The following is a 22,836-nucleotide window of genomic DNA, read 5'->3' on the forward strand; positions in this document are numbered from 1 at the left end:
GGTTAGCACTGCTGCTTCACAGCTCCAGGGACCTGGGTTCGATTCCCGGCTCGGGTCACTGTCTGTGTGGAGTTTGCACATTCTCCTCGTGTCTGCATGGGTTCCCTCCGGGTGCTCCGGTTTCCTCCCACAGTCCAAAGATGTGCAGGTTAGGTTGATTGGCCATGCTAAAAATTGCCCTTAGTGTCCTGAGATGCGTGGGTTAGAGGGATTAGTGGATAAATATGTAGGGATATGGGGGTAGGGCCTGGGTGGGATTGTGGTCGGTGCAGACTCGATGGGCCGAATGGCCTCTTTCTGTACTGTAGGGTTTCTATGACCTATGAGATGGGAATAGAGGGATATGGTCCCCGGAAGGGTAGGGGTTTTAGTTCAGTCGGGCAGCATGGTCGGTGCAGGCTTGGAGGGCCTGTTCCTGTGCTGTAATTTATTTTGTTCTTTGTGCTCTTTGTTAAGCCTATTTGTGACACTAATAAAATAAATAAAGTTTGCGGATGACACGAAGATGGCTGGAATTGCGGATAGCGAAGAGCATTGTCGGGCAATACAGCAGGATATAGATAGGCTGGAAAATTGGGCGGAGAGGTGGCAGATGGAATTTAATCCGGATAAATGCGAAGTGATTCATTTTGGAAGAAATAATGTAGGGAGGAGTTATACAATAAATGGCAGAGTCATCAGGAGTATAGAAACACAGAGGGACCTAGGTGTGCAAGTCCACAAATCCTTGAAGGTGGCAACACAGGTGGAGAAGGTGGTGAAGAAGGCATATGGTATGCTTGCCTTTATAGGACGGGGTATAGAGTATAAAAGCTGGAGTCTGATGATGCAGCTGTATAGAATGCTGGTTAGGCCACATTTGGAGTACTGCGTCCAGTTCTGGTCGCCGCACTACCAGAAGGACGTGGAGGCGTTAGAGAGAGTGCAGAGAAGGTTTACCAGGATGTTGCCTGGTATGGAGGGTCTTAGCTATGAGGAGAGATTGGGTAGACTGGGGTTGTTCTCCTTGGAGAGACGGAGAATGAGGGGAGATCTAATAGAGGTGTACAAGATTATGAAGGGTATAGATAGGGTGAACAGTGGGAAGCTTTTTCCCAGGTCGGAGGTGACGATCACGAGGGGTCACGGGCTCAAGCTGAGAGGGGTGAAGTATAACTCAGACATCAGAGGGACGTTTTTTACACAGAGGGTGGTGGGGGCCTGGAATGCGCTGCCAAGTAGGGTGGTGGAGGCAGGCACGCTGACATCGTTTAAGACTTACCTGGATAGTCACATGAGCAGCCTGGGAATGGAGGGATACAAACGATTGGTCTAGTTGGACCAAGGAGCGGCACAGGCTTGGAGGGCCGAAGGGCCTGTTTCCTGTACTGTACTGTTCTTTGTTCTTTGTTCTTTGTTCTAAGAGTCATCCTGACTCGAAATGTTGGCTCTATTCTCTCTGATGGCCACTTAAAACAGATGGCCACTCCATCTGACGAAGGAGCTGTGCTCCGAAAGCTTATGGTATTTGCTACCAAATAAACCTGTTGGACTTTAACCTGGTGTTGTGAGACTCCTTACTCTATTCTCTCTCCACAGATGCTATCAGAGCTGCCGAGATTTTCCAGCATTTCTGTTTTGTTGCCTTAAAACTGAGGCCTTTCTGCCCTTTCAGGTGGATGTAACAGGTAACACAACACATTTTGGCAGAAGCACAGAGAGGGGTTTCCCTTGCCACCCTGACCAACATTTATTCCCCCAACCAATATCGTTAAAAACAGTCCCCCTTGTCATTTATTTCACTGCTGTTTGTGGGGGTTTGCTGTTCACAAATTGGCAGCCACATGACTGACACGACAATGGGGCCGACATCTCAGGGGCCGTAAAGCACTTTGGGACTTCCTGGGGACGTGTCGGGTGCTACGTGAATGCAATTCATTAAAGAATTTACATGGGAAACCACTTACGGCTCTCCATCGCTAGAACTGTAATGTTGTGCTCTGCGCTTGTCTCTCTGTCCAGCGATTTTGCAATTGTAATGACGCCCGTGGTGGCGTCAATGTTAAAATATCGCTCCAGGTCAGTGTTGCGATCTATCGAATACCTGGATGGAAAGTTGAAAATGACATGTCTTACATTCTTCAATCATTTTAATGAATTAAAACTGGCTATCTACCAGTGTTGTCTACAGAAACGGAACATACTAGAAATATGCAATAAGATCACCAACAAGCTGTGCTGGTCCCCCCATGCCGACGCTATAGTTAAGGAAGCCCACCAACACCTCTACTTTCTCAGGAGGCTAAGGAAATTTGACATGTCCTCAACAACTCTCACCAACTTTTACAGATGCACTATTTAAGGGGTGTCTGGACAAATACATGAATAAGATGGGAATAGAGGGATATGGTCCCCGGAAGTGTCGGGGGTTTTAGTTCAGACGGGCAGCATAAATGGTGCAGGCTTGGAGGGCCAAAGGGCCTGTTCCTGTGCTGCAATTTTCTTTGTTCTTTGTTCTAGAGAAAGCATCCTTTCTGGGTGTATCACAGCTTGGTATGGTTCCTGCTCTGACCAAGACCGCATGAAACCACAAAGGGCTGTGAATATAGCCCAGTGCATCACGCAAACCAGTCTCCCATCCATTGACTCTGTCTACACTTCCCACTGCCTTGGAAAAGCAGCCAGCATAATCAAGGACCTCACACACCCCGGATATTCTCTCTTCCATCTTCTTCCATCGGGAAAAAATACGAAAGTCTGAGGTCACGTACCAACTGACTCAAGAATAGCTTCTTCCCTGCTACCATCAGACTTTTGAATGGTCCTACCTTGCATTAAGTTGATCTTTTTCTACACCCTACCTATGTCTGTAACACTACATTCTGCACTCTCTCCTTTCCTTCTCCCCGAGTTACTCTGTATAGCACGCAAGAAACAATACTTTGCACTGTACATGTGAATACATGTACATGTATACATGTGACAATATATGTGACAATAATAAATCAAATCAAACCAAATATCTGTGGAGAGGGTGAACAAATGGTGGGGGATGGATGGATGGATGGATGGATGGATGGATGGATGGATGAATGGATGGATGGATGGATGGATGGATGGATGGATGGATGGATGGATGGATGGATGGATGGATGGATGGATGGATGGACGGACGGATGCATGGATGGATGGACTGATGGGCGTATGGATGGACGGAAGGGTGGATGGATGGACGGATAAATGGGAAGATAAGGATGGAAAGAAGGAGGTAAGTAGCTGGGTGGATGGATGGGTGGGTGGGTGGATGGATGGATTGCCAGACAGAGGGAGGGAGGGAGGCAGGGAGAATGGGAAGGAAGGAGAAAGGGGAGGGAGCACGGATGGACAGATGGGTGGGGGGGATAGGTTGATGAGTGGATGGGTGGACAGATGAATGTATAGATGGACAGAGGGAGACAGGGATGGAGGGAGGGACAGATGAATGGGTAGGTGGCTGGGTTGACGGATGAGTGGGTGGACAGACAGAAGGATAGATGGAGGGATGGAGGAAGGGAGGTCTACAATCTACAATCCAAACCCTAACCCATCCATCCTCTCCATAGACGCCAATATTTATTTGAGTTGATTCATTATTTATCCAACTCCAGTCGGATTTATTCCTGGAGCCTTCACAGCCCTACACCCTCTCTCAAACCATCCCACCCTCACACCTCGGTCACTGCCCCATTCTCCCTTGGGTGCACGAGGTGGTGAATACTGACCTGACAGGATTGTTTGCTGCGTCAGGGTCGTGGGCAGAAACGGTGCCGACGGCCGTGCCAACCTTCGCCGCCTCAGAGACGGACATCCTGTAGCGTGGCAAGTTGAACACGGGGGCCTCGTCCACATCCTCCACCACCAGCTTCAACGTGGTGGTGTCGATAAAAGGCCCCAGGGCCTGGAATCGCGGGTCAGTGTTTTTATTGGTGACTTCGATCTTCAGGTTGTAGCTTGACTTATTTTCAAAGTCCAGTTCCTGCGCAATGATTAAAAAGATGCATTTATATTTACTGGGCGAAATTCATTTTATTAAGAGCATGACAAGCAAACTAAGGAATGAGACACATCCATCAGGTGCTGGCATTTTAACACGGGATCACTTAATTAAATAGCAGAGGTATATTTCAGCCTGTGCTTGCTCCAATGCTCTGTGCATCTATCTTTGTTACTCCTGCTATTTGCACTGATGTGACAACCTCCCAAGTATATAAGGTTCCAAATGAATGATTTATTTACGGTTTCTCCAGCATCGCTCCGCTATTTATTTATTTTTTAATCTATCTGTCTCCCACTCTTTTCGGAATAAGATGTACAGGGCCTGATAGTCAGTTTGGACGCGCTCCAGCGGGAGTGGAGTCAGCCCATTTATACCACGAGATTGGCACCGCCATCGCGGAGCGCGCTGCCACGCTTGCAGTCGCTCAGTCAGCGCTCGAATACGTTTGTCTGCCTGCCTTTCAATGATTCCTCCAGGGCGATGGCAAACACTGCTCCACCATCTCTCCGCAAAGACAGCTCATACCTCCCTGAGGGTCCCCGCCTAGCAGAATCCGGGACAGGGACAGCGACCGGGAAATCAGCAGCGAATACTGACCGCGCCACTTCCCAATCTACCCGCTGCCATTTGTGTCAGGAACTTCTTGTTGAGGGCTCGGGTATCTGCCTCTTCCACAATGGGCACCAATCTGTATCATATCACTGAGGATGGTGTGGCATTCGGAGCATCAAATAAATGGGCCGAATGCACTCATCCAACAGTTGGTTCAGAGTGACAACTTACCCCAAAGCCCCAAATGGCTCACTGAGCAAATGGTGGGGCATGGATGGATGGTTAGATGGATGGACGGGCAGATGGACGGACAGTCGGAAGGGTGGATGGACGGAAGGGTGGATGGGTGGATGGACGGATGGATGGAAGGACGGACGGACGGATGGATGGACGGATGGACGGACAGATAAATGGTAAAATAAGGATGGAGGGAAGGAGGTAAGTAGCTGGGTGGATGGATGGCTGGGTGGGTGGATGGATGGATGGCCAGACAGAGGGAGGGAGGGAGGCAGGGAGAATGGGAAGGAAGGAGAAAGGATCGGGAGCACGGATGGTCAGATGGGTGGGTGGGGAGGTTGATGAGTGGATGGGTGGACAGATGAATGTAGAGATGGACAGAGGGAGAGAGGGATGGAGGGAGGGACAGATGAGTGGGTAGATGGCTGGGTTGATGGATGAGTGGGTGGACAGACAGAAGGATAGATGGAGGGAGGGAGGGAGGGAAGGAAGGAAGGAGGGAGGGACAGACGGGTGGGTGAGTGGGTGGATTGCTGAGTGGATGGGTGGGCAGATAGACAGATAGATGGATGGAGGGAGGAGGGAGGAAGGGACAAATGAGTGGGTAGGTGGCTGGGTAAATGGATGAGTGGGTGGACAGACGATAGGATAGAACATCAAACAAGAACTTAGAACATAGAACATGACAGCGCAGTACAGGCCCTTCGGCCCTCGATGTTGCGCCAACCAGTGGAACCAATCTAAAGCCCATCTAACCTACACTATTCCAATATCATCCATATGTTTATCCAATGACCATTTAAATGCCCTTAATGTTGGCGAGTCCACTACCGCTGCAGGCAGGGCATTCCACGCCCTTACTACTCTCTGAGTGAAGAACCTACCTCTGACATCTGTCCTATATCTATCACCCCTCAATTTAAAGCTATGTCCCCTCATGCTAGCCATCACCATCCGAGAAAAAAGGCTCTCACTATCCACCCTATCTAATCCACTGATCATCTTGTATGCCTCTATTAAGTCACCTCTTAACCTTCTTCTCTCTAACGAAAACAACCTCAAGTCCCTCAGCCTTTCCTCATAAGACCTTCCCACCATACCAGGCAACGTCCTGGTAAATCTCCTCTGCACCCTTTCCAATGCTACCACATTCTTCCTATAATGCGGTGACCAGAACTAGACGCAATACTCCAAGTGCAGCTGCACCAGAGTTTTGTACAGCTGCAACATGACCTCCTGGCTCCGAAACTCAATCCCTCTACCAATAAAAGCTAACACTCCGTACGCCTTCTTAACAACCCTATCAACCTGGGTGCCAACTTTCAGGGATCTATGCACATGGACACCCAGATCCCTCTGTTCATCCACACTACCAAGTATCTTACCATTAGCCCAATACTCTGTAATCCTGTTACTCCTTCCAAAGTGAATCACCTCATACTTTTCCGCATTGAACTCCATTTGCCACCTCTCAGCCCAGCTCTGCAACTTATCTATGTCCCTCTGTAACCTGCAACAACCTTCCGCACTGTCCACAACTCCACTGACTTTAGTGTCATCCGCAAATTTACTAACCCATCCTTCTACGGCCTCATCCAGGTCATTTATAAAAATGACAAACAGCAGTGGCCCCAAAACAGATCCTTGCGGTACACCACTAGTAACTGAACTCCAGGATGAACATTTCCCATCAACCACCACCCTCTGTCTTCTTACAGCTTGCCAATTCCTGATCCAAACCGCTAAATCACCCTCAATCCCATGCCTCCGTATCTTCTGCAATAGCTTATCGTGGGGAACTTAATCAAACGCTTTACTGAAATCCATATACACCACATCAACTGTTTTACCCTCATCCACCTCTTTGGTCACCTTCTCAAAGAACTCAATAAGGTTTGTGAGGCATGACCTACACTTCACAAAACCGTGTTGACTATCCCGAATCAAATTATTCCTTTCTAGATGATTATAAATCCTATCTCTTATAATCCTTTCCAAAACTTTGCCCACAACAGAAGTAAGGCTCACTGATCTATAATTACCAGGGTTGTCTCTACTCCCCTTCTTGAACAAGGGGACAACATGGAGGGATAGATGGAGGGAGGAAGGGAAGGAAGGAGGAATGGAGGGAGGGAGGGGCTGGGTTGATGTGGGGTGGGTGGATAGATGGAAGAATAGATGGATGGAGGGAGGGAGGGAAAGAGAGAGGGAGGGAGGGGAAAGGCAGGGACGGGTGGGTAGGTGGCTGGTTGATGAGTGGGTGGGTGGATAGACAGCAGGTAAAAACCCAGCTGTGCTGAAATTCCATCAATCATCACAGAAAACTATTTTTCATTTTTATTATCCACATGAACTTCGAATCTGAAATTTTATCAGCTTTATTTTATTTCATTTGACAGTGAATAATAAAAAAGACTATTATATTTAGATTTGCCTCCACAGTTCTCAAATCTCCTGGTAGACATCAATTCCAATGTTCAGGTAAAGTTATCCCAGTGATAATTACTGCTTGGCTTGGCGTCTTGTACTGATTATCTCTTCCAAATCTCCTGACTGGTTTAGATGTTGATAATGCAGGGATCCTATTCTTCTTCAGACACTGAATAAATTGTCAATAATTTAAATGAAAGCAGAGAAGCACATTCAATCAAATATAAGAAGTAGTTAGAATAAAAACAAACTCACACAGATTGAAGTAAACTGCTTTCCTTCAGGAAAGTTATATTCTTGGCATAAAAGGTCTGCAGGGCTTTTGGGACTTTTGTTTACAATAAATAAGGAACTAACAAACTATTGAGACTGGCATTATGCACTGAATGAATGCAGCTGTGGCTGAGGTATATTGCTAGCCTGAATCTTGCCTCCAAAGGGGAAAGTTCAGGTTTCAAGGCCCAGTCCGCAGGCTTGAGCACAAACATCTTGCCAACCCCAGTTCAGTACTGAGGGGAATATTTTTTTTATTCATTCATGGGGCGGCACGGTAGCACAGTGGTTAGCACTGCTGCTTCACAGCTCCAGGGTCCCGGGTTCGATTCCCGGCTCGGGTCACTGTCTGTGTGGAGTTTGCACATTCTCCTCGTGTCTGCGTGGGTTTCCTCCGGGTGCTCCAGTTTCCTCCCACAGTCCAAAGATGTGCGGGTTAGGTTGATTGGCCAGGTTAAAAATTGCCCCTTAGAGTCCTGGGATGTGGAGGTTAGGGGGATTAGTGGGTAAAATATGTGGGGGTAGGGCCTGGGTGGGATTGTGGTCGGTGCAGACTCGATGGGCCGAATGGCCTCCTTCTGCACTGTAGGGTTTCTATGATTTCATGGGACATGGGCGTCGCTGGCTGGCCAGCATTTATTGCCCATCCCTAGTTGCCCTTGACCTGTGAGACTTGCTAGGCCAATTCCAGAGGGCAGTTGAGAGCCAACCACTTTGCTGTGGCTTTGGAGTCACAGGTAGGCCAGACCAGGCAGATTTCTTTCCCTAAAGGGAATTAGTGACCCAGATGGGTTTTTCCAACAATGGTTTCATGGTCATCAGTCGATCCAGATATTTTTTATTGAATTCAAATTCCGCCATCTGCCACGGCAGGATTCGAACCCGGGTCCCCATAACATTAACTGAGTTTCTGGATTAATAGTCTGGTGATAATACCACTAGGCCATTGCCTCCCCTCATTGAATCCTACAGTGCAGAAGGAGGGCATTCAGCTGAATGCCCATCGAGTCTGCACCAACCACAATCCTACCCAGGCCCTATCCCCATAACTCCATGCATTTACCCTAGCTAGTCCCCCAGATACTAAGGGGCAATCTAGAATGGCCAATCCACCTAACCTGCACATCTTTGGACTTTGGACTGTTCAGCTCAGACCCTCACCGCTCTAACCTGACATAAAGGAGCCATGTCTTTATATTACACATGCAAAAGTTATCAGAATGTTATACTTTGGATCTGACTCTTTAACTTAAGTTGAAATAGAGGAATGGAACCAGCCTGACAACAAGCCTAGCTGACTTGTCTTTAACAGGAGGGGAGGGCAAGGTCGTCTCATTGGAGACAAGATGCTAGATGTCCCCGCCTGTCAACAATAGCAAGAGCAGCAATGCTCTCAGCAGGTAGAACATTAGTCTACAAGGGAGACAAGGGAGGATGAGTGTAAGATGGAGTCAAGTCTGCCACCCCATTGAAGCAGATCAGGGCAGACAAAGGGGCAACAGAGTTCTGAGACAAGGGTCAGAATTTTCTGGCTGTTCATGCCCCAGCCCTGCCGCTGCAAGTGAGGATGGAGAAGTTGGGCACCCAGTCAAAATCCCACCAGCGTGAATGGCTGGAAAATTCCTCCCAAGCAGTTTTGGTTCTCTGGGACTTCATCCCTTGCCTTCACCCCTCACAACTCATCACGCCCTCACCCATTCCTCAGGCCATCACCATGACCCATGCCAACCTCATGCCTCACCACTCACCTCCAATGGCCCCTCACACCATCCACACCAACTTGGTGGCACAGTGGTTAACACAGCTGCCTCATAGCGCCAGGGACCCAGGTTCAACTCCCGGCTTGGGTGACTGTCTGCACGTTCTCCCCGTGTCTGCGTGGGTTTCCTCCCACAGTCCAAAAGATGCGCAGGTTAGGCAGATTGGCCATGCTAAATTCTCCCTCAGTTACCCAAAAAGGTGCCAGAGTGTGGCGACTGGGGGATTTTCACAGTAACTTGATCGCAGTGTTAATGTAAGCCTACTTGTGACTAATAAATAAACTTTAATTTTTAACTTTAACTCAAAGCACTCTCTTTCTCAATCAGCCATTATACGTTCTGTATAGAGCTAATGAACCCTATAGTGAGAATGGTATGTATGGAAATGCTTAAAGAAAATACTATTTTTCTTTTAAAATAATTACTGTAGCTTTCACAGATGCACCACAGAAAACATCCTTTCTGGTTGTATCACAGCTTGGTGTGGCTCCTACTCTGCCCAAGACCACGAGGAACTACAAAAGTCATGAATGTCGCCCAATCCATCACGCAAACCAGCCTCCCATCCATTCACTCTGTCTACACTTCCCGCTGCCTCGGAAAAGCAGCCAGCATGATTAATGATCCCACGCACCGCGGACATTCTCTCTTCCACCTTCTTCCTTCGGGAAAAAGATAAAAAAGTCTGAGGTCACATACCAACCGACTCAAGAACAGCTTCTTCACTGCTGCTGTCAGACTTTTGAATGGACTAACCTTGCATGAGGTTGATTTTTCTCTACATGCTAACTATGATTGTAACACTACATTCTGCACTCCCTCGCTTCCTTCTCTATGAATGGTATGCTTTGTCTGTATAGCGCGCAAGAAACAATACTATTCACTATATGTTAATACATGTGAAAATAATAAATCAAATCAAATCAAAAGATCTTATAAAAGTGCCAATCAGATGGATCGTTAAAGTATCAACAACGGAAGCAATTAGCAGTTGGCATCTCTATTTCTTGCGAAAATGAACATTGTTATTGGGCGGGATTTTCTGGCCATTCCCACCACCGGGATTTCTGGTGACGTTGGTGCAGAGAGGGCAAACAATGGCAGAGCCCATTGGCAGCGGCAGGACTGGAAGATCCCACCACCAGCCAATGGCTATCTGCCTCCACCTGCTGCAATACCCATGGCGATGGTGGAGTGAGGAGGGGAAGGGGGGTTGAGGGGGGGGGGTGAGGTGGGAAAGGGTGAGGGGATTGGAGGGGTGAGGGGGGTGAGGGGACTGAGGGGGGTTGAGGTGGATTGAGAGGGGTGAGCGAAGTGAGGGGGGGAGGGGTGAAGGGGTGAGGGGGGGTGAGGATGATGAGGGGATGAGGAGTGTGAAGGGGTTGAAGTGGGAAGGGGTGCGGGAATTGAGGGAGGTGAGGGGATTGAGGGGGTAAGCGGATTGAGGGGGGGGTTGAGGTGGAGTAAGGGGTGTGAGCGGAGTGAGGGGGGAAGGGTTGAAGGGGGGGAGGGAGAGGTGGCAGTAAGTCCCGATTATCACAAGAGATCACATCAAGCCGAGCTTATTATAACACTTTAAATCTGCCGATCAACCGTTATTTCCCTTTTATGCACCCTTGTCGACAAAGTAACGCTTTTTTCTGAATGAGAATCGGGCTCTCATCAACTCATTCAGTGAAGCCTCCACTTCCAAGGCCTTGCTGAGTACTAGGTATTCTCTGCCCTCCCAAACCTACCCCCCCCCCCCCCCCCCGCCCTCCCACAAAAACCTGGGTCCTTGAATCTCTGTTTGATAGAAATATACACAGCAACCTCAATCCCTGCTGTTACTCTAACCCTGTCTCATGCATCCACTCCATGCATCCACTCAACCGGGTGGACTGTACCTGTGGAGCCTCATTGCCCACGCAGCAGCCACTCAGAGGGGGAGAGGGGGGGGGCGGGAATATGGGGATTTGATCACAATACCGCCAATAGATTCATTCAAGGGATGTTGGCTTCTCTGTCGATCACTTGCGGTTATGCTGTTTGTCATGCAAGCAGCCATGTGTTGTAGCTTCACCAGGTTGGCACCTCAGTTTTGGGTATGCCAGGTGCTGCTCCTGGCATGCCCTCCTGCACTCTTCATTGGGGCGTGAGCGTGTGAAGAGAGGGACGCGGCTTCAGTTGAAGAGATTGGCTGCTGGTTGAAGGTAATATGGGCAGGGAAGGGTTCTTCACAGCAAGTGTCGCTCCTCTCACTCTCTCCAGGTGAACTCCAGATGCCTCCATGACTCGCTACCTCTCTGTATTGTTCGAATATACGGCCCGGGACTCAAACGTGACCTCCGTTCCAAGAGGAGAGTTTGCACAGAAAATATGGAGTGGGTGAACTGCTGGAGAAAGGTTACACCCTATCTTCCCGTCAACCAATCTGAGAGTGCCATCACCAGCACAGTGTCACAGTGGTTAGCACTGCTGCCTCACAGCGCCAGGGGTCTGGATTCAATTCCCGGCTTGGGTGACTATCTATGTGGAGTCTGCACGTTCTTCCTGTGTCTGCGTGGGTTTCCTCCGGGTGCTCCAGTTTCCTCCCACAGTCTAAAAATGTGCGAGTTAGGTGGATTGGCCATGCTAAATTGCTCTTCAGTGTCCCAAGATGAGTAGGATAGGGGGATTAGTGGAGTAAATACGTAAGGTTAAGGGGATGGGGCCTAGGTGGGATGCTCTTTTGGAGAGCAGGTGTAGACTCAATGGACCAAATGGCCTCCTTCTGCACTGTAGGGATTCTATGCAACTCTTTGTCAACTTGAGAACCATATTCACACGGAACCTGAGAGTTTGAATCACCCGGGATCCTGTCGTTGGGGAGGCTTTTGAGTATGTGGCTTGCCCACTAACTTCCCACCCAAGTTACATGGGTACAATGGGTATAGAGGGATATGGGCCAAATGCAGGCAATTGGGATTAGCTTAGGGGTTTCAAAAAAAAGGGCGGTGTGGACAAGTTGGGTCGAAGGGCCTGTTTCCATGCTGTAAATCTCAATGACTCTATAGTCGGAGGCCCATTTTACCCACAGCACTCCCAGAATCAGCTGCCATTAAAGTCCCATCCATCCCAACCTACTATCAATATTTTTCACTGTAGACTAATGCATGTGACAATAATACATCAAATCAAATATCATTTTATATCTGTGTCATGGGAAAGATTCCTCATCGATCGCTTGCGTTTGGGGGACATTTAAAATAACACACATCGCTCTTTCTCGGTTTGGATGCAGTTTTGTCTACCGACGCCAGATTTAATTGTTGCATGGGAGACAGCACCTGCTACACGCAGAGGTCAAACTTCACATCGTCTCTCCATCTGGCTGACAGCTTCTCCCACTGAAATCCCCATCTGCTTCCCAGAGATGTCTAATCATGTCGGATGATAAAAATCTCAAACTTCCAACTGCCCAGCACACTGAGTCTAACGCAGCACCGAGTGTTTCTCAATAATATCTACGCATCAACAAATAACACTTTGCAAAGTCAAACCTCTGCTTGGAACCAGTGAGTGCTATTACTCTATCTTACCCCATAGATCATCCACCAATTTTCCCTGCGCCTTCCTTACCTTCTCTCCTGAAGTTGGTGAATGTGGCTGGTGTCCATGTTTTTTTGAAAGCTTCGATCGGACCTGCCTCCACCACCCTCTCAGGCAGTGAATGCCAAATCCTAACCACTCACTGTGTGAAAAATGTTTTCCTCATACCACTTGTGCTTCTTTTACTAATTACTTACAGGGCGGCACGGTAGCACAGTGGTTAGCACTGCTGCTTCACAGCTCCGGGGACCTGGGTTCGATTCCCGGCTTGGGTCACTGTCTGTGTGGAGTTTGCACATTCTCCCCGTGTCTGCGTGGGTTTCCTCCGGGTGCTCCGGTTTCCTCCCACAGTCCAAAGATGTGCGGGTTAGGTTGGCCATGCTAAAAATTGCCCCTTAGTGTCCTGAGATGTGTAGGTTAGAGGGATTAGCGGGTAAATATGTGGGGGTAGGGCCTGGGTGGGATTGTGGTCGGTGCAGACTCGATGGGCCGAATGGCCTCTTTCTGTACTGTAGGGTTTCTATGATTCTATGATTAAATCTGTGCCCTCTCGTTCTCAATCCTTTCACGCGAATGGGAACCTTCTCGCTGACTACTCTGTCCAGACCCTCTTGATTTTGAACATAAGAACTGGGAGCAGGAGTAGGCCATCTGGCCCCTCGAGCCTGCTCCGCCATTCAATAAGATCATGGCTGATCTTTATGTGGACTCAGCTCCACTTACCCACTTACTCACCATAGCCCTTAATTCCTTTACTGTTCAAAAATTTATCCTTATCTTAAAAACATTCAATGAGGTAGCCTCAACTGCTTCACTGGGCAGAGAATTCCACAGATTCACAACCCTTTGTGTGAAGAAGTCCCTCCTCAACTCAGTCCTAAATCTGCTCCCTCTTATTTTGAGGCCATGCCCCCTAGTTCTAGTTTCACCCACCAGTGGAAACAACTTCCCTGTTTCTACCTTATCTATTCCGTTCATAATCTTATATGTTTCTGTAAGATCTCCCCTCATTCTTCTGAATTCCAATAAGCATAGCCCCAGTCTACTCAGTCTCTCCTCATAAGCCAACCCTCTCAACCCCAGAATCAACCTAGTGAATCTCCTCTGCACCCCCTCCAGTGCCAGTATATCCTTTCTCAAGTAAGGAGACCAAAACTGTACACAGTACTGCAGGTGTGGCCTCACCAACACCTTATACAGCTGCAACATAACCTCGCTGTTTTTAAACTCCATCCCTCTAGCAATGAAGGACAAAATTCCATTTGCCTTCTTAATTACCTGCTGCACCTGCAAACTAACTCCTTGAGATTCCTGCACAAGGACACCCAGGTCCCTCTGTACAGCAGCATGCTGCAATTTTTTACCATTTAAACAATAGTCCATTTTGCTGTTATTCCACCAAAATGGATGACCTCGCATTTACCAACATTGTACTCCATCTGCCAGACATTTGCCCACTCACGTAGATTATCTATATCCCTTTGCAGATTTTCAGCATCCTCTGCACACTTTGCCACCCATCTTAGTGGCATCTGCGAATTTTGACACACGACACTTGGTCCCCAACTCCAAATCATCTATGTAAATCGTAAACAATTGCGGTCCCAACACTGATCCCTGAGGCACACCACGAGTCACTGATCGGCAACCAGAAAAACACCCATTTACCCCCACTCTTTGCTTTCTGTTAGTTAACCAGGATAGAATACCTCTATCCGATCTGTTTTGCCATTCAGTGAGATGATGGCTAGTCTTGCAGCTTAACCCCATACACCTGCCTCTGTCCCACATCACATTATACTTTTGGATAACAAATAACAACCTTAGATCCAGCTTCATTTACCGTTTGCAGAACTGTTGGATTCCCTGTGCATTTAGCATGGCTAATCCAACCTAACCTGCATATCTTTGGACAATAAGGGGCAACTTAGCACGGCCAGTCCACCTAACCTACATATTCTGGAACACCAAGGGGTAATTTAGCATGGTCAATCCCCCTGACCTGCACATCTTTGGACACTAAGGGGCTTGGGTCACTGCTTGTGCGGAGTTTGCACCTTCTCCTCGTGTTTTCATGGATTTCCTCCGGGTGCTCCGGTTTCCTCCCATGGTCTGAAAGATGTGCTGGTGATGTGCATTGGCCATGCTAAATTCACCCTCAGTGTACCCGAACATGAGCCGGAGTGTGGCAACTAGGGGATTTTCACAGTAACTGCATTGCAGTGTTAATGTAAGCCTACTTGTGACACTATAACAAAAACCCCAATTACAGCAGGTTCTGTTTCATCGGATACGGTCCTGATTGTAGCAGTCTGTCCTACGCACGGAACAACAATCATTCTTTCATTGCTCCAGTCATCTCTGATTGTCTCCAACACGTTCAGCAGTTTTTGCCACTTCACCCCAGTCGTAAGCCTTTCTTCAAAATCACTGAAGTGCTATTCACAAATTCTGGATGTAAATATTTGAAGATGACCCCAATTGTCTTTTCTAAGGTGTTTAAACAAAATAATTACAGTCTTCTCCAAAGACGTAAGTACATAATCCAGATGGACACTCCAGCACTCTCCAGTCTAGCCCCACGTGCGTTCCCAATTATTTTCGCTCCACTGTTGGCAGCCAGGCCTTCAGCTGCCGCAAGATCCTAAACTGTGAAATTCCCGCTCTCCTATCTTCATAGAATCTTACAGTGCAAATGGAGGCCTTTCGGACCATCGAGTCTGCACCAACCACAATCCTGCCCAGGCCCTATCCCTATAACCCCATGCATTTATCTTAGCTAGTCCCCCTGACACTAAGGGGCAATTTAGCATGGCCAATCCATCTAACCTGCACTGTGGGACTGTGGGAGGAAACTGGAACACCTGGAAAACCCACGCAGACATGGGGAGAATGTGCCAACTCCATACAGACAGTGACCCAAGCCAGAAATTGAATCCGGGTCCCTGGCGCTGTGAGGCTGCAGTGCTAACCACCGTGCCACCGTCCATCATGACACCTCTTCTAATCCACCTTCTTGACTCAGCTTTTTGTCAATTGGCCAAATACCTCCCTGCGCTGAATCAGTGTCAAATTTTGTGTGATAGAACCACAGAATTGCTACAGTGCAGAAAGAGGCCATTCGGCCCATCGAGTCTGCACCCACGCTCTGAAAGAGCATCCCACCTCAGCTCTCCCCTCTGCCCTATCCCCCGTAAGTCTGTCCAGCCACCTTTTGATTTTGAATACCTCCATCAAATCTGTTTTGCCATTCAGTGAGATGATGGCTGATCTTGCGGCCTAACTCCATACACCACCCAAAGGGAGCCGGGTTCGATTCCTGGCTTTGGTCACTGTCTGCGGAGTTGGCACTTTCTCCCTGTGTCTGCGTGGATTTCCTTCGGGAGCTCCGGTTTCCTCCCACAGTCCAAAGATGTGCGGATTAGATGGATTGGCCAAGCTAAATTGCCCCTTAGTGTCAGGGGGATTAGCTAGGGTAAATGCATGGGGTTATGGGGATAGGATCCGGGTGGGATGGTGGTCAGTGCAGACCAGATGGGCCGAATGGCCTCCTTCTGCACTGTAGTGTTCTATGATTCTATGAAGAGAGGGCAGCGGTGATTTCTCAGTTTATGGTCTTGAGGCAGCTGAAGTCCTGGCTGCCAAATCTGATTATGTCTTTGGGTAACATATATCTATCAGTCTCAAATCCACCATCATTTGCCATTTGCAGAAGAGTGGGATTCCCTGTGCATTTACCATGGTCAATCTACCGAACCTGCGCATCTTTGGACACAAAGGGGCAATTTAGCACGGCCAATCCACCTTAACTACACATCTTTGGACTGTGGAAGGAAACTGGACCACCCGGAGGAAACCCACACAGACACAGGGAGGTTGTACAAACTCCACACAGACAGTGACCCGAGGCTGGAATCGAATCCGGGTCCCTGATGCTGTGAGGCAGCAGTGCTAACCACTGTGCCATCACATTCCTTTGAAGCACCTTGTAATGTTTTACTGTGTGAAAGGCATGATATATTAGTGCTTGTCGCTTTGAACAGGAGAATTCCTCAGGGCACGGGTAAACACTCCGTGAAACTGTGCAGCATGAGGTCAGAGAGTGTGCAACCTCCAAGTGGACTACATCTGCTGGGCAGCCTAACAGATCAGCAATCAATTTCCAAAGGGGGCCTCATTCGATCAGAGCTTTCCGTGTTTATCCTGAGTACATTTGTTCCTTGACGTCTGAATATTTTAGTTAAAGTTTATTTATTTGTCACAAGCAAGGCTTACAATAACACTGCAATGAAGTTACTGCGAAATTCCGCTCGTCGCCACACTAACCAGCACCTAACCAGCACGTCTTTCAGACTGTGGGAGGAAACCAGAGCACCCAGAGAAAACCCACGCAGACATGGGGAGAATGTGCAAACTCCACACAGGCAGTGACCCAAGCCGGGAATCGAACCCGGGTCCCTGGCACTGTGAGGCGGCAGTGCTAACCACTGTGCCACCGTGCCGCTCACAGGGCTGCCTGTGCTTGAATCAGGATGGACAAAACATTTCTCTTGTGTCCTGACGGTCTGAGCTCGCTGTCTAATGGTTTCAGGTGTTTTGAGTTTTATTGCACATTCTGATATGGGTTCCATTACAAATCCATCAAAGTAGAAAATCAGTCAAGGGATCAGCCTCGACTGTTTGGCTGTCTAACCCGATGCGAATAATGTTTAATGTGAATGGTACGTCCTTGTAAACCTACTTAGAGTTCTTTGGAAGATGAGTAGCCTTGAAGCATTCATTCAACCCTTGCCGACTCATCGTTACTGTGCACATACTGTGTGGAGGACTATAACCTGTAAATGAAATTCGATGTAGCAGCGTTGCCCCACATTGCTCATCTGTATGATATCAATGCAGCAACGGGCGATGTAAGAGATTGCTATCGCCAGCAGCTGTGGGACTTGCCAATTGCCAATGGTGGGATTATTAAAATTGCTATTGATCGGCACTGACTAAGTGGTGTCTCCCGCTGCAGTGTTGCGAATGAACTGTCTGCTGTGATCACTCAATAGAACAGATCAAAATACAAGCAAACTATCAACAGTCACTGCAGCAGGGAACAAAGGCATTGTGATCGGCAGAGAAGCTTTGGTTCATGGGGGAGGGTGGGGTTGGGGGAGAGAGTGGGTGGGGGGGAAGAGGGTTTCACTGGCAGTCTTACAGGTCCAGAAAGACAATGTTTAAAGTTTTCTATGGATACAAGGGACGATCCCATTCGGGAGGAGGGGGGAACTAGGATCATAATGAATGGTGGAGCAGGCTCGAAGGGTCAAATGGCCGCCTCCTGCTTTTTTCGCTGGAGTTCAGACGAATGAGGGGGGGATCTCAGTAGCAACTGATAAAATTCTAACAGGATTAGACAGGGTTGATGCAGAGAGGATGTTCCTGATGGTGGTGGAGTCCAGAACCAGGGGTCACAGTCTGAGGATTCGGGGTAGACCATTTAGAACGGAGATGAGGAGACATTTCTTCACCCAAAGAGCGGTGAGGTGAGCCTGTGGAATTCATTACCACAGGAAATAGTTGATGCCAAAACATTGAATGTATTCAAGAGGTGGCTGGATATAGCACTTGGGGCGAATGGGATCAAAGGTTATGGGGAGAAAGCAGGATTAGGCTATTGAGTTGGACGATCAGCCATGATCACAGTGAAGGGTGGAGCAGACTCAAAGAGCCAAATGGCCTCCTCCTGCTCCTATCTTCCATGTTTCTATGCTTCTAGTTTCTATGTTTCTTGTGGCGGGAAAGGCCAGTCCATCTTGCCAGACCACTGGCTCCACAAAGCGTTATTGTTGTTTAATTGAATATGCCCATTTGGGAGTCTCTAGGTCCCGATCAGGTTGTCCACCGGGGGCTGACCTGACTGAATGTTCAGAGCTACCCCATCCTTAGGCTGCCCCACAAAAGTCGGAGGTAGGTGGTGCCCCATGATGCCACCGGGACCTGACATCCAGACATTAACCAGGATCCCACTGCCAGCTTGGGACTGTGTCCTTACCACTGGCTCAGGGGAGATGCTGAAAATGGGAACCTGCCAGCACCTGACGGCACCAGGGAAGGATGCTCTCAACGACCCTGCGGGCTACAATTTTCCCATGTGGACAGAGCACCTTTCACCTCATAAAACATCGCAACATACTTCACAAGAGCTTTGCCAATGAAAACCTGATATCCAGTTGCCTGAGGCAATTTTTCTTTGTATTCATTCATGGGTCATGGGCATCACTGGCTGGCCAGCATTTATTGCTCAGAGAGCAGTTGAGAGTCAACCACATTGCTGTGGCTCTGGAGTCACATGTAGGCCAGACCAGGTAAGGACAGCAGATTTCCTTCCCTTAAGGACATGAGTGAACGAGATGGGTTTTCTGACAATCAACAATGGTTTCATGGTCATCAGTAGATTCTTAATTCCAGATTTTTTTTTATTGAATTCAAATTCTACCATCTGCTGTGGCGGGATTCAAACCTGGGTCTCCAGAACATTAGTAGTTTCTGGGTTAATAGTCTAGCGATAATACCACTGGGCCATCACAAAGACAGAATGTAATCAAAGAGGTAGACATTAAAGAAGTCTTAAAGGTGGAGAAGCAGAGGATTAAGGAGGGAAGGGATACACGATAGTAGGTGAGGCACTGTAATGACCACAGCAGATGCTATTTGCTGAGCTAGCCAAATCCCAGGGGGAAACCTGTCTTACTGATCATAACTTTTTTTTGTATTCTGTAAACAAGGAGAGCAACTACTGATCCCAGGAGCATAGAATTCCCATTACTTTTGTCGGATTTTAAAAAATTAACAGTTTATTAACCGGAAGAAAATAAAACACACGATTTTATGGTTATGGATTTAAAATACTCTTACAAAACTTTCCCAAAGGAACTCACTTAGTCAGAACACACAAGTAAACACCATCTTGGCAACACTCCCTGATAGATTTCCAACACTTAAAAAATCCAGTAATATTACCCAAGGTATAACTGCTATCATTTTAGTAAATATATACAACATGCCTTCTCACCCTCTTCCACTCTCTTGTGGAAATCCAAGAGAATTCAGAAATAGGACTGCTTTCTGACACTGCTTCAGACTTCACAACTTCTCGCAGCACAGAGGTGGTCCCATGATGCTTTCCACACACAGCTATCACAATTTTGTACAAGATTATAACAGACATGGACAGAGTGGATAAGGAGCAGCGGCTCCCCTTAGTTGAAAGGTCAGTAATGGGAGGACATAGGTTCAAGGTGAGGGGCAGAAGGATTAGAGGGGGCGTGAGGAAAAACTTTTTACCCAGCAAGTGGTGACGGTCTGGAATGCGCTGCCTGGGAGGGTGGTGGAGGCAAGTTGCCTCATATCCTTTAAAAAGTACCTGGATGAGCATTTGGCACAGGGTTATGGGCCAAATGCTGGTAAATGTGTTTCGATGGATGGTCAGGTGTTTCTCGCGTGTTGGTGCAGACTTGATGGGCTGAAGGGCTTCTTCTGCACTGTGCGATTCTGTGATTTTATGAATTCAGCTCAACAACTTTCCTCATTTATCTTTTTATTTCCTTTCATCTTCAAATTTATTGTCCTTAGCACCTTTAGGATGTAATTTATTCAAAAATATAAAAGTCTTTCATGCCTTCCTATTGCCTCCCCTTTTGATCAAATTAAAATGGAATGACCTTGCCTGGTTTAACTTTGAAATCTTTATTAGTTGTAAAAGCTCGTTTCTCCCCTTTGAAATTTAACAGCTGAAAAGTCAAGTCCCTATCTATCTCCTAATGCAAATCTTTAATCTGACATATTTACTTATAAATCCATTTCACCATGGCCTCTTATAGCATTGAGCACCTTTACCCCTTTCATCTCTCAACACTCCCGGACAAGTTGTCTCCATTAACCTTTCTTCAGCTCAATTAAATAATTTTCACGCAAAAACACATGGACAGATGCACAGCCTTTTTTACAGAATTGCACAATATTCCCTAAAAATATATATTTTTAAATCCATCCTCACAGGCACAAGGGGAATGAGGCACAGGGAAGATCAAGACTCTCCACAGCCATTATTATTGTGGTTTTTTTTATTCATTCATGGGACATGGGCATCACTGACTGGCCAGCATTTATTGCCCATCCCTAGTTGGGGGGCAGTTGAGAGTCAATCACATTGCTGTGGCTCTGGAGTCACATGTAGGCCAGACCAGGTAAGGGCAGCAGATTTCCTTCCCTTAAGGACATGAGTGAACGAGATGGGTTTTCTGACAATCAACAATGGTTTCATAGTCATCAGTAGATTCTTAATTCCAGATTTTTTTTATTGAATTCAAATCTGTCGTGGCGGGATTCGAACCCGGGTCCCCAGAACATGAGCTGAGTTTCTGGATTAATAGTCTAGCGATAATAAGAACATAAGAACATAAGAAATAGGAGCAGGAGTAGGCCATCTAGCCCCTCGAGCCTGCCCCGCCATTCAATAAGATCATGGCTGATCTGAAGTGGATCAGTTCCACTTACCCGCCTGATCCCCATAACCCCTAATTCCCTTACCGATCAGGAATCCATCTATCCGTGATTTAAACATGTTCAACGAGGTAGCCTCCACCACTTCAGTGGGCAGAGAATTCCAGAGATTCACCCCCCCTGAGAGAAGAAGTTGCTCCTCAACTCTGTCCTAAACTGACCCCCCTTTATTTTGAGGCTGTGCCCTCTAGTTCTAGCTTCCTTTCTAAGTGGAAAGAATCTCTCCACCTCTACCCTATCCAGCCCCTTCATTATCTTATAGGTCTCTATAAGATCCCCCTTCAGCCTACTAAATTCCAACGAGTACAAACCCAATCTGCTCAGTCTCTCCTCATAATCAACACCCCTCATCTCTGGGATCAACCTGGTGAACCTTCTCTGCACTCCCTCCAAGGCCAATATATCCTTCCGCAAATAAGGGGACCAATACTGCACACAGTATTCCAGCTGCAGCCTCACCAATGCCCTGTACAGATGCAGCAAGACATCTCTGCTTTTATATTCTATCCCCCTTGCAATATAGGCCAACATCCCATTTGCCTTCTTGATCACCTGTTGCACCTGCAGACTGGGTTTTTGCGTCTCATGCACAAGGACCCCCAGGTCCCTTTTACACAGTAGCATGTTGTAATATTTTTCCATTTAGATAATAATCCAATTTGCTATTATTTCCTCCAAAGTGAATAACCTCGCATTTGTCAACGTTATACTCCATCTGCCAGATCCTCGCCCACTCACTCAGCCTGTCCAAATCTCTCTGCAGACCTTCTACGCCTTCCACATAGCACTAGGCCATCACTTCCCTGGTTCCTGGCAAACATTGAGGGTAATTACAGCTGCAGGAACTGTGTCAATTGCAAAGATATGCTTTCCGCTGTCAGCATTTAAAAAAAATCCATGTGGACAAGGCCAGCATTTATTGCCTGTTCTTACTTGCCCTAAAAAAGATGGTGGTGATCCGCCATCTTGAACTGCTATGTGCTGTAGGTACATCCATAGTGCTGTTAGGAAGGAATTTCCATGATTTTGGCCCAGTGATAGTAAAAGAGTGGCGATATAGTAATAAGTCAGGATGGTGTGTGGCTTGGAGTGGAATTTGCAAGTTCTGGTGTTCCCAGGCATTTTCTGGCGTTGGTTTTAAGTTTAAGTTTATTCATTATTGTCACAAGTAGGCTTATATTATCACTGCAATGTAGTTACTGTGAAAATCCCCTTGTGACCACACTCCGGTGCCTGTTCGGGTACACTGAGGGAGAATTTAGCATGGCCAATGCACCCTAACCAGCTCGTCTTTTGGATTGTGGGAGGAAACCGGATCACCCAGAGGAAAACCATACAGAGAATATGCAGACTCTGCACAGACAGTGACCCAAGCCAGGAATCAAACCCGGGTCCCTGGTGCTGTGAGGCAGCAGCGCTAACCACTGTGCCACCGTACCACTTTGGTCT

General features: G+C 47.6%; 1 protein-coding gene across 1 annotated transcript in view; it reads right to left on the reverse strand.

Moving 5' to 3' along the window:
* cdh7a (cadherin 7a) overlaps positions 1-22,836 on the reverse strand; it is a 166,819-nt gene that overhangs the window by 35,703 nt on the left and 108,280 nt on the right. Inside the window, exons 6-7 of the mRNA XM_078215669.1 lie at positions 3,741-3,994; positions 1,947-2,083 (exon numbers count right to left, since the gene is read on the reverse strand). Of these exons, the coding sequence (XP_078071795.1) occupies positions 1,947-2,083; positions 3,741-3,994 (391 nt within the window). The remainder of the gene's footprint in view (positions 1-1,946; positions 2,084-3,740; positions 3,995-22,836) is intronic.

The sequence above is a fragment of the Mustelus asterias genome, chromosome 7 (genome assembly GCF_964213995.1).
Source record: "Mustelus asterias chromosome 7, sMusAst1.hap1.1, whole genome shotgun sequence".
In the NCBI taxonomy this organism is placed as follows: Eukaryota; Metazoa; Chordata; class Chondrichthyes; order Carcharhiniformes; family Triakidae; genus Mustelus; species Mustelus asterias.